General features: G+C 44.3%; 1 protein-coding gene, 1 long non-coding RNA gene and 1 other non-coding gene across 10 annotated transcripts in view; 2 read left to right on the top strand and 1 right to left on the bottom strand.

Annotated features, from left to right (window-relative positions):
* LOC129542605 (uncharacterized) overlaps positions 1 to 10794 on the top strand; it is a 37309-nt gene extending 26515 nt beyond the window's left edge. Inside the window, exon 6 of the long non-coding RNA XR_016035345.1 lies at positions 8966 to 10794. This is a non-coding gene — a long non-coding RNA (uncharacterized LOC129542605). The remainder of the gene's footprint in view (positions 1 to 8965) is intronic.
* The window catches only part of LOC148774884 (acyl-CoA dehydrogenase family member 10-like), a 46299-nt gene that overhangs the window by 11433 nt on the left and 22471 nt on the right, over positions 1 to 12395 (bottom strand). For all 8 annotated transcript variants that reach the window (XM_088828189.1, XM_088828192.1, XM_088828187.1 and 5 more), the window contains 5 exons: positions 10760 to 10941; positions 5284 to 5684; positions 1735 to 1875; positions 1124 to 1261; positions 908 to 998 (listed from right to left, as the gene is read on the bottom strand). In XM_088828189.1, the coding sequence (XP_088684315.1) occupies positions 908 to 998; positions 1124 to 1261; positions 1735 to 1875; positions 5284 to 5684; positions 10760 to 10941 (953 nt within the window). The remainder of the gene's footprint in view (positions 1 to 907; positions 999 to 1123; positions 1262 to 1734; positions 1876 to 5283; positions 5685 to 10759; positions 10942 to 12395) is intronic.
* LOC129542935 (U6 spliceosomal RNA) lies at positions 12179 to 12285 on the top strand. Its single transcript, XR_008683189.2, has one exon. It is a non-coding gene; the product is annotated as a U6 spliceosomal RNA (small nuclear RNA).

The following is a 12395-nucleotide window of genomic DNA, read 5'->3' as shown; positions in this document are numbered from 1 at the left end:
CTGACACCAGGGCCATCAGCTTTCCTTAAACACTCAGTCCTGGCCCAAAGAAGCTGAAGTCAGTGAGCAGATGGGGCCCTTTAAGATGTCACATGATCAGATGAAGACATGCAGCCCTTTGACCAGCAATAAGAGCAACTGGTTTCTGTCCCAGTGAGGAAGGAATCCAACATCCTAAGAACAGTTTTTTGGTTTTTTTTTAAGGCACAACATAGGATTGAAAATATAATTTGGAGACAAGAGTCTGAAAACTGCTATTTTATCAGTGGCGGCCTATTCTGCTTTGTTCCCACAGGAGGTGGAAACATGCTGGTTTTGGGCACAGGCTTCAGAGTCAGGCCAGCCTTGAACTCTGGGTGGTTCCCTACTTGCCAGTTGGGGGGCTAGTACCTTGGGAAGTGACCCAAGTCACTTCTCTATCCTAGTTTCCTTCTCTGTGAAGTGGGGATAATACCACAGATCTTCTGCAGAAGGGTGGAGACTCGGTGAGGGGAGGTCCCCACAGCCATGTACCGAGGGCCCTGGAGAGTTAAAGCCTAGTGAACGATAGGATTATCACCAGCCCTTCTGCTATAGCACAGCTGACCTCACAAGAGGGGAAACCACTGAGGAAGTGACCGCCGGCCTGTCTAAAGGGAGACGCCCAAGGCAGAATGAAGACAGTGGGGAGTGGAGGAGAGATTCCTGGAACTGTCACATGTGGGGTCACCTGGGACCCATGTAGAACCTCTGGTTCTCCCAGGGTTTGCTGCCTTTTCTGGGAACAGAGACAGAATGTCCTTTGTGTTAACTGGAAATGAAGCTAGTCCCTCCCACAGTTTCTCAGACAATAGCAGGGCAGAGAAGACATGCTTATCAGGGCAGACCCACATAAATGTGATTGAAAAATGAATTTCAGGCCAAATACCTGTGATCCACCACTTGTGACCATTGATGATGTAGAAGCCATCTTCCTCTCGGATGGAAGACTCAATGTTGGTGGCATCTGAGGAGGCGACCTGAGTGAGAGCACATTCTGATTAGAGATGGCAAGGGTCCCGAGGTCCCTGATGGCAGAGCCTGATGGGGCTGGGTGAGGGTCTGGCCTGATGAGGAGCGCCTGTGGGTGACCCAAGGTAGGTACCTGGGGCTCAGTCATAGCGAAACAGGAGCGAGCCTTTCCCTCCAGCAATGGAATCAACCAGCGGGCCTTCTGCTCCTCGGTGCCATATCGAACCAGAAGCTCCATGTTCCCCGTGTCTGGAGCAGAACAGTTAAAAATCTGGAAAGGAGAAAAAGCACAAAGGTGATTCCCTTATATTCAAAACTTCAAATTTCCCAGAAGCATGGTCTGGGGCTCCTTCCAAGATACACGCCCTCTGACACCCTTATGAAAGTCCTTCCTCTCCCCAAGGATGCAGAGACCCAGGACATTGTGAGTACAGAATACCTAAGCTCAACCTCAGAGCTTGTTGGGAGAGAAGGAGGAGACTAGATCTGGTGGACTGAGGCTCCATGGAAGCCAGCCAGGCTGTACTCATTCGAGATTTCTCAAGAAGATGCCCACCCCCTGCTCCTTTCCTGCTCTGGCTCCAGCCACCTGCCTGCAGTATCTTCACTCATAAGAAGTCTGAGTTTGCGTCAGAGCTCCTGAGTCCAGTGCTGCTGCAGGGAACCCCGTCAGCCCAGGAGGATGACTGAACTCTGGAGGACAAGGATTTCCTCCCATGCTGAGGAAGACAATAAAGAAGGTACCTCGGGAGCATACAGAGACGTGCCCATGACCTCACACAAATGTGCGTACTCCACGTTGGTCAGCCCTGCTCCGTATTTCTTCTCGGGATCAGTCTCCAGGGATAGGAAAAGGTTCCAAAGTCCTTCGGCCTTGGCTTTCTCCTGTCACAAAAAAAAAAAAAAAAATCAGGGATCCACATAGGGTAGTTGTCATACTGTCTTGGCCTATGGAAAATAATGAATAAGTCCAAACCACCAGGCTGGATACAACCCCGCAGATCTGTGGGAGGAGAATGGGAGGGTCCTGGGGACAGCCCGTTCCTAACAGGGACGGTGCAGTCAGTTCACTTCCCCGTGTCTGCATCCCAGATGCCCTCACTGTTAGCATCATTACTGTCATCACGACGCAGCATAAAACTCGCTCCATAACACAGAGAATGAAGGGTCCTTCAGTGAGCCTTCAGGGAACCGGCCAGGACATCTGTCAGCAGCCTCAGCTGCTCTGATGAGGTGCCCAAGGAGATCCCCTGATCCAGCTTCCTTCATGAGGCACAACTTTGTTCCTGGGGAAGTAACCCTGGGTTTGTGTACATAGCTCCGGACAGGGAAACCAGGAAGTCTACCCTGCGGGTCAGGAGCCCAGGCCCTGAATCAGACTGCCTGGTTCAGGCCCTGCCCCACCACACCTGTTGGGAGACCTTGGGCAAGATGGTGAGCTTCCTGTGGCAGTTTCCTCGTCTGTTGAACTGGGACGGTCACTACTCACCCTACCAGTCACAGCTACTGAGCAAGAGTAGGAATGGAGGTGACTGGCTGACTGGAAAAAGAATCCAAGTGGGAAAGTTATCAGGAGCTCAGATTAGAGAAGGAGGCTCAGAAATGGACAGGAACCAAGGCAGCGTAAAGAATGGCAGCAGGACAGACGTTCTGTAGTCCAGCTGTACAGTGAGTGAATGCCAGCTGTTTTCCCTCTCAAAAACATTTCACTCTTCCGGATCCAGGTAGCAACAGAATATAGTGTGCCAGACTCAGAAGCTGGGGCTGCAATAAATATTAGTGATGATGGAAATTCTTCCCACTGGGAGGGCATCACCTGGCTGATTTTCCTATCAGATTGGGACTGCTCTCTAGGACACATACTACTAGAATCAGCACATACACTCGTCTCATGACTGTGTTAAGATAATTAGCTGAGACTGCAGTGACCAAGAAGAAGAAGGATAGATTAACTGGAACAAATGAAGCAGGAAAGGAGAATTAGGAAAAGAAGCAAGGGAGTTCTGAAAAGAGGAAGAATAAGGAAATGAATAGAATCATCTCCTTGTGGGAGGGGAAAACACATAGATTTGAGCCCAGAAGATCTGCATTGAATCCAAGTGCTATTATTTCTAACTGTGTCCCTGGCAAACTTGATTCCTTTAAATTGAGGTTCATGATGCTTACCTCACAGGATGTGTGAGATGCAGTGTAAATACCAAACATTCTTATTTATTGGTAGTAACAACACTGAATAAAAGCCATGAGACATAATTTCACCACTCTCCCCTAAAATCTTAGTTGTCCTGATTCCCATTCAGGTATGACCACATGCAGAATGTTCTCTAAAGCAGATTTTTCATATGCATTCATTTCCGAGTCTAACAGTGTTCACAGCGTGAGTGTCTGCTTTTCCAACACTTCATACATGAGACGGGTACATCTAATGGGTGAGGATTAAGTGTGCAGGTCAGCAGGTGGGGTATAGGACATTTCACAAGGTAACAATGGGAGCATGGAATGGCAAGCACCTTTCTGATACACATTTGACAGTATTTGTCAAAACTTAAAATGGTCTCATTCAGGAATTCCCTGGCAGTCCAGTGGTTAGGACTTGCTCAACACTGCAGAAGCCCAGGTTTGATCCCTATTCAGGGAACTAAGATCCCAAAAGTCACATGGTGCAGTTCAACAAAACCAACCAAACAAACCCAAAGCCAACAACAACTAAAAATGTTCTCATCCTTGGACCAGAATTTTTACTTCAAAGAATTCATGCTGGGACTTCCCTGGTACCAGTGGTTAAGAATCTGCCTTCCAATGCAGGGGAGATAGGTTCGATCCCTGGTGGGGAAACTAAGATCCCATGTGCTGTGGGGCAACAAAGCCGGCAGGCTGCAACTAGAGAAGCCTGAGCACTCGAAGGTCCTTGTACTCTAGATCTAGAGACCATGGGCCATAACTACTGAGCCTATGCACTGCAACAAGAAGAAAAAAAAGTGTGCACCACAACTAGAGACAGTCTGTGCACCATAAAAAGACCCAGAGCAACAGCTGACACTCTAGAAACAGTAAGTGAACACAGAAATATGTAACAGCATTCGTTACCCTTTGCTTACACAGGATCCAAACCCCTTCTTATTCTGGGGTGCTCTCACTGTAGACATTTCAGTGGCATGAAGATGTGAGCACGGGACCTACACATGACTGGCTGAAAACTTCCACCTCAATCTTGGAGTCCTGAGAAAGCATCCGGACACTGCCCTAGTGACAGTCATGGCCAGGCACCCCACAGCCAGTCTTCCCTTGGCTTCTACTCTCTCCTTCAGCTGGCTCTTCAGACTCCCTATCCATGTTAGCAACCAGCTGCTCACTCGGCTGCTTCAGTGACCCGGAGTGACCTAGACTGAGATCCCCACAGTGTCACTCGGGCAGGGGCAGGGTAGATAAACTATGGTGCACCCCCAATGTGGTCCCAGTGCCTGGGTTCATCTCCGGGCACTGACATGGGATACATCATTAAATAAGATAAAACAACTGGAAGATTCAAATGCATAAAACATTTTCATTACAACAGGAATGATAACAGTATGTATTATTATGTACCAGAAGAAAGGAGCCGGGAGCCTATAAATCAAATTGTTGACAGTCATTATCTCAGAGGCCCCAGAATTTTAAAGAATTCTTTCTAGGTCATGAACTCTTTCTACTCTTGCCATGTTTGAGCTCTGGTTACCTTGCAATAGGTTTATAACTATGGACAAAATTCAGTGCCATTAATTTCTTTTTAATGTAGGTGATGGTTGCATCATAGGCAGAATATGTGCTCCTGAAGACCTCAGATAACTTAAGAACTAACACAAGCCAAGACCAATCCTGAAAAAGAACAGCAGGTATTTCCATTATCCACTAAACTGATGTCACTGTATGTCAGGAGCATAAACATATAGTTGATGTGACGCTTTAGGTTTGATGTTATGGATTCTTTAAAGAGCATCATTTAATTGATGCAATTTATATCACTTAGTCTTAAATTTATATGATTCAGACATGCATAAAATGAGTCCATGCTCCTTAGGGTTATAAGCCACAGACTTGGCATTCCTCTGCCTGGGCTGAGTATCAGGCCGAGACATGGTCACACAGGAAGAGCAATAAAGTGAAACTCAGTGATCTAGGGCTGGCTCTTTCTAGTGGTGGTGGAAAGCAGAGACCACTGAACTCAACTCTCCCATCTCTTCACTACCTGAGAAGGAACAGATGTGGCCAGTGGACGAGCTGAGGTTGGGCTGTGCTAACAAAAGGCTGCTTTACCTTGAGACCTTCGACCAGCGGGGAGGGGGTCCACCTCTCGGCCGAGGCCTGGTGACGCTGTAGCTCCGGCTCAGCAGGGTACACATGTCGTTCCATAAACTCCTTCAGCTGCTGATACAGCTCCCTGACTCGGGGGGAAAGGCCTTCTGGAGAGAAGATCAGAGCTCCCTTTGAGGCATGAGCTGGAGAAGAGTCTGTGGAGGTAACATAACTCCTCGTGCCTGGGGTCCTCAGCAGGGACTGTGGCCTGGACCATGAGTGGTGGGACCCCATTAACGGTTTGGTGGCCATTATCTCCTTGAAAACCTGGAACCCCTCTTTGACTGGAAAATCCCATGCCAGGTTAGACATAAATTCAGTCAGCTTCCCAGTTTGTTTCGCAGTCGCCGAGCTTGCCTGCCCTAAGCAGAGGCAAAGAAAACCAGTGAGAACCCCCACAAACAACCCTTAAGAGTACTAACGTATAAGAGTATTGTTGTTCCATCAGCAGCTACTACCATTGCTGAGCACTTGACATGTATCAGACTTGGTGCTAAGTGCCTGACATGCGTTATTATAGCTCACTGAATTCCTGGAGCTACACACGAGTGTTTTAATCCCCACTTTACAGACAAGGATCCGGGTCATAGGGAGGCGATGGGTCCAAGCTTACATTCCATGGGCTGGGAGCCAGAAGTTGGACTCAGTTGGCCTGCTTCCTGCTCTTTATCTCTTCTTTTCCTAAATAAATTAATCAGGAATCCCTCAAAGCAGTTCTGCTGTCATATTGGGCTACAGGGAGCCCTGCCATGATGTTGATAACAGTGTCCCAGGGGATTGGATTAATGGCTAGTTTCTGGGCACCATTTTGTCTAGATCAACACATTTATCATCATCACATAACTCACTCTAGACATGATCTGTTTTCTTTTTTTAATCTTAAAAATATATATATTTATTTATTTGGCTGTCCCAGGTCTTAGTTGTGGCACAGAGGATTTTCCATCTTCGATGTGGCAGGGTGGATCTTTTATCATGGAATGTGGGATTTGTAGTTGTTGCATGTGAACTCTCAGTTGCCATACATGAGATCTAGTTTCCTGACCAGTGATGGAACAAGAACCCCCTTCACTGGGAGAGTGGAGTCTTGGACAGTGGACCACCAGGGAATTCCCATGCTCTGTTTTCTTTATTTAACACATGCATCAAGCCTTTTTAAAATATTTAAATTAAGGTATAGTGGACATACATCCTCTTTGTAAAGTATACAATTCTGTGAGTTTAGTCAGGCAGCCACCACTTCTCTCAAGAAATGGTATATGTATTCCTATCATCCCCAAATTTACATGGTGTCCCTTTGTAATCAAATCTTTCTCCTTTCTTCTGGGGGACAACACAGATCTATTCCTGTAGTTTATCTTTTCTGGAATGCCACATAAATACATACTTTCTACTCTAGAGTTGCCCGGTTCATAGCCAAGCTGTTCAGTTGATTTAACCTCTCTAAGCTGACTTTGATTCATCAGAACTATTAGTGTACTGACGCCTATATTCCCTGTGAAGGCCATATGAAGTCCATATTATAACATGCCAAACACAGCACTGGCACAGAAGCTTCTCAATGAATTGTGGCTTCATTACTGTGACTGTCATTGTTGTCAAATGACAATTACTGTCACTATTAATAAACAACATATCAGGTCCATGGCTCTAAGCCAAGCCCTCACCCCTCATCTGAGAGAAAAATGTTACCCAGAAGCTTGAAGACAAGGATAGAAAGACTGGTCTCTTTCTCTGGAGTGAACTGCACACTCAGGAGTACTCAGTCACCTGTCCTTTGGAGAATCCAGCAGGGCCGCCGCTGTTGTTGTTGTTGTTGTTTTTTTTTCATAATGAGTAATCTTTTAAGCACCACTTTAGTTATTTAATTTGTTTGTTTGTGGCTGTGCTGGGTCTTCGTTGCTCTGTGTGGGCTTTCTCTACTTGTGGCAAGCAGGGACTGCTCTTTGTTGCAGTGCTTGGGTTTCTCATTGCGGTGGCTACTCATTGCAGACCTTGGGCTCCAGGCACTCGGGCTTAGTAGTTGAGGTTCTTGGGCTCTAGAGCACAGGCTCGTAGCTGTGGCACATGGGCTCAGTTGCTTCGAGGCACATGGGATCTTCCTGGACAGGGCTCAAACCTGTGGCCCCTGCATTTGCAGGTGGATTCTTAACCACTGGACCACCAGGGAAGTCCCTATGAAAGATTTTAACTCAAAATAAAATCAAGCCTTTAGAACTAGAGTTCAATTTTGGGAATTACAGGAAGTCCAAAGTAGTAAATGAAACCATAAGGTAATAATCAAGACAAATCATAAGACAACTGACTTGGTCCCTTTAAAAATTCATTAAAAAAAAAGAGGGGGTACTGTTCTAGGTTCCTTGATCAGATCCTGACTTAAAAAACAAACCCAAAACAAACCCACCTCACTTATAAAAGATATAAGGAGGAAAATGAGGAAATCTGAGTATGGACTGGACTTAGATATTGGGGAAAACGATGAGTTTTCTTGGGTGTGAATAATGGTACTGTGAAATGTTCTTATTATTAGGAAAGGCATACTAAAGCACTTAGAAGTCAATTGTCAGGGTCTCCACCACTTTGTTAATCGTGCAAATAGATAGATGAAGAGAAAGATAAACAGACATGGCAAAAGTTAATCGTTGTTAAAATCAGTCATGGGCATATAGCTATTCACAGCACTATTGAATGTTTCTGTAAGTTTGAAAATTATCATAAGAAATCAAATACTAAAGCCACCAGGAGTTGAACCTTTGTGGAAGGAGCCCCTCAGGTTAATCTCCTACATGGATTTAGGATGTCCCCCCGCCCCCCATGCACACACCACCCCAGCGCTGTGCACACTCCCTTCTCATGGGAAGCAGGTGCAGCTGTCCCTGTGTCTTTGCTCTGTTGGCCACTGGTCCTGAGCAAGTCTGCCAGGCACTAATGCCCTTCCTCCCCAAAGCAGCCTGCCCTCTGGGATGAGAAAAGGGAATTATGCTCTCTGCAGGTCCTTAGTAGAAAGGTTCTTTGTGATAACTAGATTGGACCTAAAGCATTTTTGTCAAAAGTCCCTTTTGATTAGATCATTTCGTGTGCCTAAAAAAATTTAAATGTGTTCCCTTGAATAAATGATACATTCACATGCCTTGAAATTACAGTGACAAAAGGGGATGCAGGAAAGGCTCTCCCACCCCTTTGCTCAGCCACTCAGCTCATTTCCCCAAAGGCAACCAACATGACCAGTCTTAGGTGTCCTTTCAGAGATTTTTTCACTTCAGCAAACAAACATTTATATTTATTCAAATTTTAAGTATACTCATTTTACACAGATGGCAGAATAGCTATATATAGCCAATGCCCTGCCCAGCAGCTGTGCTCCTGACGTAACTCTAGAAATTGCAGGATTCTTGAAAAGGAAGATCTGATTCCCCTTTAGCTGGATCAGTGAATGTGAAATCTGATGAAGCTACTTTATGCTGTCAGGCTGAAAACACAGCCTGGGAGGCTGGTCCTGAGTCACAAAAAGTGACACCATATTTCTACTCTGTCTCTTTGTCACACTAATAGGTCACTGTAAAAAGCACTTTAAAACTAAAAGGCAGGGGATCCACTTAGCATGTGGGAGAGCCCTCCTTAAACTGTTCTCTTTCCATTGCAGGATGCGATGTCACACTGCCCACTGCTTCATGTGACAGAGGTTTTATCTCCATTCACAGCACTGGGACAGCTGCCATCTCCTTTGCTTTTCATATCAGCGCTGTGAGGGGGGGAGGGCAGGGCTTTTTTACATAACCTCTACTCTTGAGAAAATTATGACAAAATAATGGGGCTTGCCCAAGCTCACCCCACAAATCAGCACCTGACTTCTTGTCCAGGGCTCTTTCCATCCTGAAATAATGGATCAATATAGGCAACATCTGTTGTCTTTGCCTACTGGCCATTTTACTAGTAACTAGGGCTCCTAGATAAAATACAGGATACTCAGTTAAATTTGAATTTCAGATAAATAATAAAAAAAACTTTTATTGTAAATATTTTCCATTGAGACCACCAAACAGAGGCAACACTGACAGAGTTTGTAACTCTGGTCAACAGGTTAAAACATGGGAGGATGATATGGGTCTGGATGTACTTGGAAGGTGTGGGGAACCCCCTCAACTGGGGCTGGAAGTTGGCAAGCCTGCTTTGTGGTAGCAAAGTGTCTCAAATTGTCAGTTTTGAGGATTCAGATCATGGGTCTACGGAGTGAAAGAATTTTAGGTAAGTTGGTAGAAGTATGTCAGGAAGTTGATATACACTAAACACATACTACAGCCCTTGATATGATCCTACAGAAAATATAGGTGTTTTGGTTAAAAGCAGAGAAAGAAGAAAATACAGCTTAGCTGAGAGATTCTTTTCGACAACAGTTAGGAATGCATGGGCTTCCCAGGTCGTTCAGTGGTAAAGAATCCTGAATGCAGAAGATACAGGGGACACAGGTTAAATCCCTGGGTCAGGAAGATCCCAAGAAGGAAATGGCAACCCACTCCAGTACTGTTGCCTGAAAAATCCCATGGACAGAGGAGCCTAGCGGGCTACAGTCCATGTGGTTGCAAAGAGCTGGACACAACTGAGCAGTTACCCATAGCCACAGGAATGCAAACTGGTCAAGAGTTAGATAATCTTGAACTCTGCAGGGCAGAAGTACAATTTTTTTGGCTCACGATAAAGATTCAACATGCAAAAGCATGGGGACAACTGTGATGTTGATTATAAACTATGTGTATTAGTGGGGGATTTCCTTGCAGTTCAGTGGTTAGGACTCCAGGCTTCCACTGCAGGGGATATGGGTTCAATCCCTGGTCAGCGAACTAAGATTCTCTATGCTACTCGATGCAGCCAAAAACAAACAAACCTACAAATCATGTCCATTTGTCAAAATTCATAAAATGCTACACTTCAATAAATCTGATTTTTTATAAAAGAAAACAAAAAACCCGATGATAACAAATGCTCACAAGAATGAGCAGGAACTCAAATTGAGATACAAAAAAAGAAAAGAAAAAAGTGGAAGCAAATTATATAAACAAATATTTGGCACAATGGCGTTTTTAGAATCTATCCCTGTTAAAAAGAGTATTTATGGGAAAGGGCAGAAAACAGAGAAGAAAGTAGGTATCTTAACTACCTTTGGGCTGTATCAGAAAAAAAGAAAGGTTTAAATGATACAGTGAGATAAAAATTGCAGGGAGGAGAGATTCTATAGTTCATGAAAGTATTTATCCCTGGACAAAATGTCTAGGTAAGCAACACCTCCACAAAATGAAACGGCCTTTCCAAGTAGGAAACTAACCAGCCTACCTCACAATTAGCAAAGGTAGATGTGTTAATACCTTGATACCTTCCAAATCCAGAAAGCAGAGGACCAGTGAGGAGACATTAGCACAGAAGATAAGGGCCCCGTGCTCACCGTGTTTCCCATAATCTTCCAGGCCCATAGCCTTGAGGTCCACACTGTGAATCTTGCACAAGACTCTGTTCATGGCAGTGGAGATGGCCCGCCTCTGGCTGGGCTCCAAACCTGGCGGAGAGGGATCTTTGTTGATGAGGCCTGGGCAGTATTCCATCAGATAGAAGCGGTTGCCGACGATGCTGGGAGGGACACAAATAGGGTACTTCAGTGGCCTGTGATGTGGCAGGCTGTTAGTCAGGGCACTGCTCTGTCCTGTGTGTAAGCTCTGAATGCTGGGTGGGAGTACTGGAAACTTCCTTTTTCTTCTGCATAGAAGCAGAAGTTAGAAGTACTCCCTCTCCAAACCAATACACACACACACACACACAGAGACACACACACAGACACAGACACACACAGAGACACACACACACAGACACGCACACACACACACACCCGTTTACACTCCCTTGCCAGCATGCCTCTCTTCTCTTTGGTCCACTTGTAGAAGGTATCAGAATGGGATTAAGTGTGATAATATAGGAAAGCAGCTGTTGAGAGGGGGTCAGAGTCACACAGAACCAGGCTTAAGTCCCACCTCTGGCTTTCCTAGCAGTGTGATCCTGAGGAACATAGTAAACCACTCTGAGCTTGTTTTTCTTAATCTTCAAGGGCAGTTATAAGAATTAAGGGAGAAAATTTATATATGGAGTGTCTGGAATGTGTCTGGCTCCAGTGAAGATTCTATAAGTATCCCTTCCCGTTAGATATAATTTCATCATTATCCAGTGGTTTGAATGGCATGCATACCACCCTAATATCAAGGTGACACACCAAAATGTCATTAATCCATCTCTTCATCATTCCTAGAAATCAGCTTAGTACTCTAAAAAGTTGTTTTGAAAATTCTACCATTAGGGCTGTTTATCCTGACTTGCACATGGACAAGATATTAAGTTATACAATTCTTTTTAATTATCTTAAATGTAATACTGCTATGAAAGAAAATATCTTTATTTTTAGGAGATGTGTGCTGCCTGCAGCTTACTTCTAAAGGTTCAATCTTATTTATATACATTTATTAAAAAGATACTTATTGGGACCTCCTTGATGGTCCAGTGATTAAAAGTCCACGCTCCTAATGCAGGGGGCACAGGTCTGATCCCTGGTCAGGGAACTAAGATCCCACATGCCACACAGCACAGCAAAAAAAATTAAATATATATAAAAACAAAAACAAAAATATATATGTATATATATGCATACATATATATGTTTACAAAATAATCCTTTATAATTATTTAACAAAATAATTAAATGTTATAAGACAATATTATTTTATAAAGTTATATTATTATATAATTATTACTATTTCTATAATATTTTATGTATATAAAATACACTTACATACATACACATGTATAGAAACCAAATACGGTGCTCGCTTCGGCAGCACATATACTAAAATTGGAACGATACAGAGAAGATTAGCATGGCCCTTGCACAAGGATGACATGCAGATTCGTGAAGCGTTCCATATTTTTTAAACTGCTGGCCAATAAAAGCAGAGATTTCTCTTAAAAAAAAAAAAAGAAACCGAATATGGCAAAATGTTAAGTGTTTCCATCTAGCTGAAGTGTAAGTGGGTGCTTAT

Source organism: Moschus berezovskii, chromosome 19 (genome assembly GCF_049115385.1).
Source record: "Moschus berezovskii isolate FMDL1 chromosome 19, NW_MosBer_1.0, whole genome shotgun sequence".
NCBI lineage: Eukaryota > Metazoa > Chordata > Mammalia > Artiodactyla > Moschidae > Moschus > Moschus berezovskii.
This window is presented reverse-complemented; position numbering and strand designations above follow the sequence as displayed.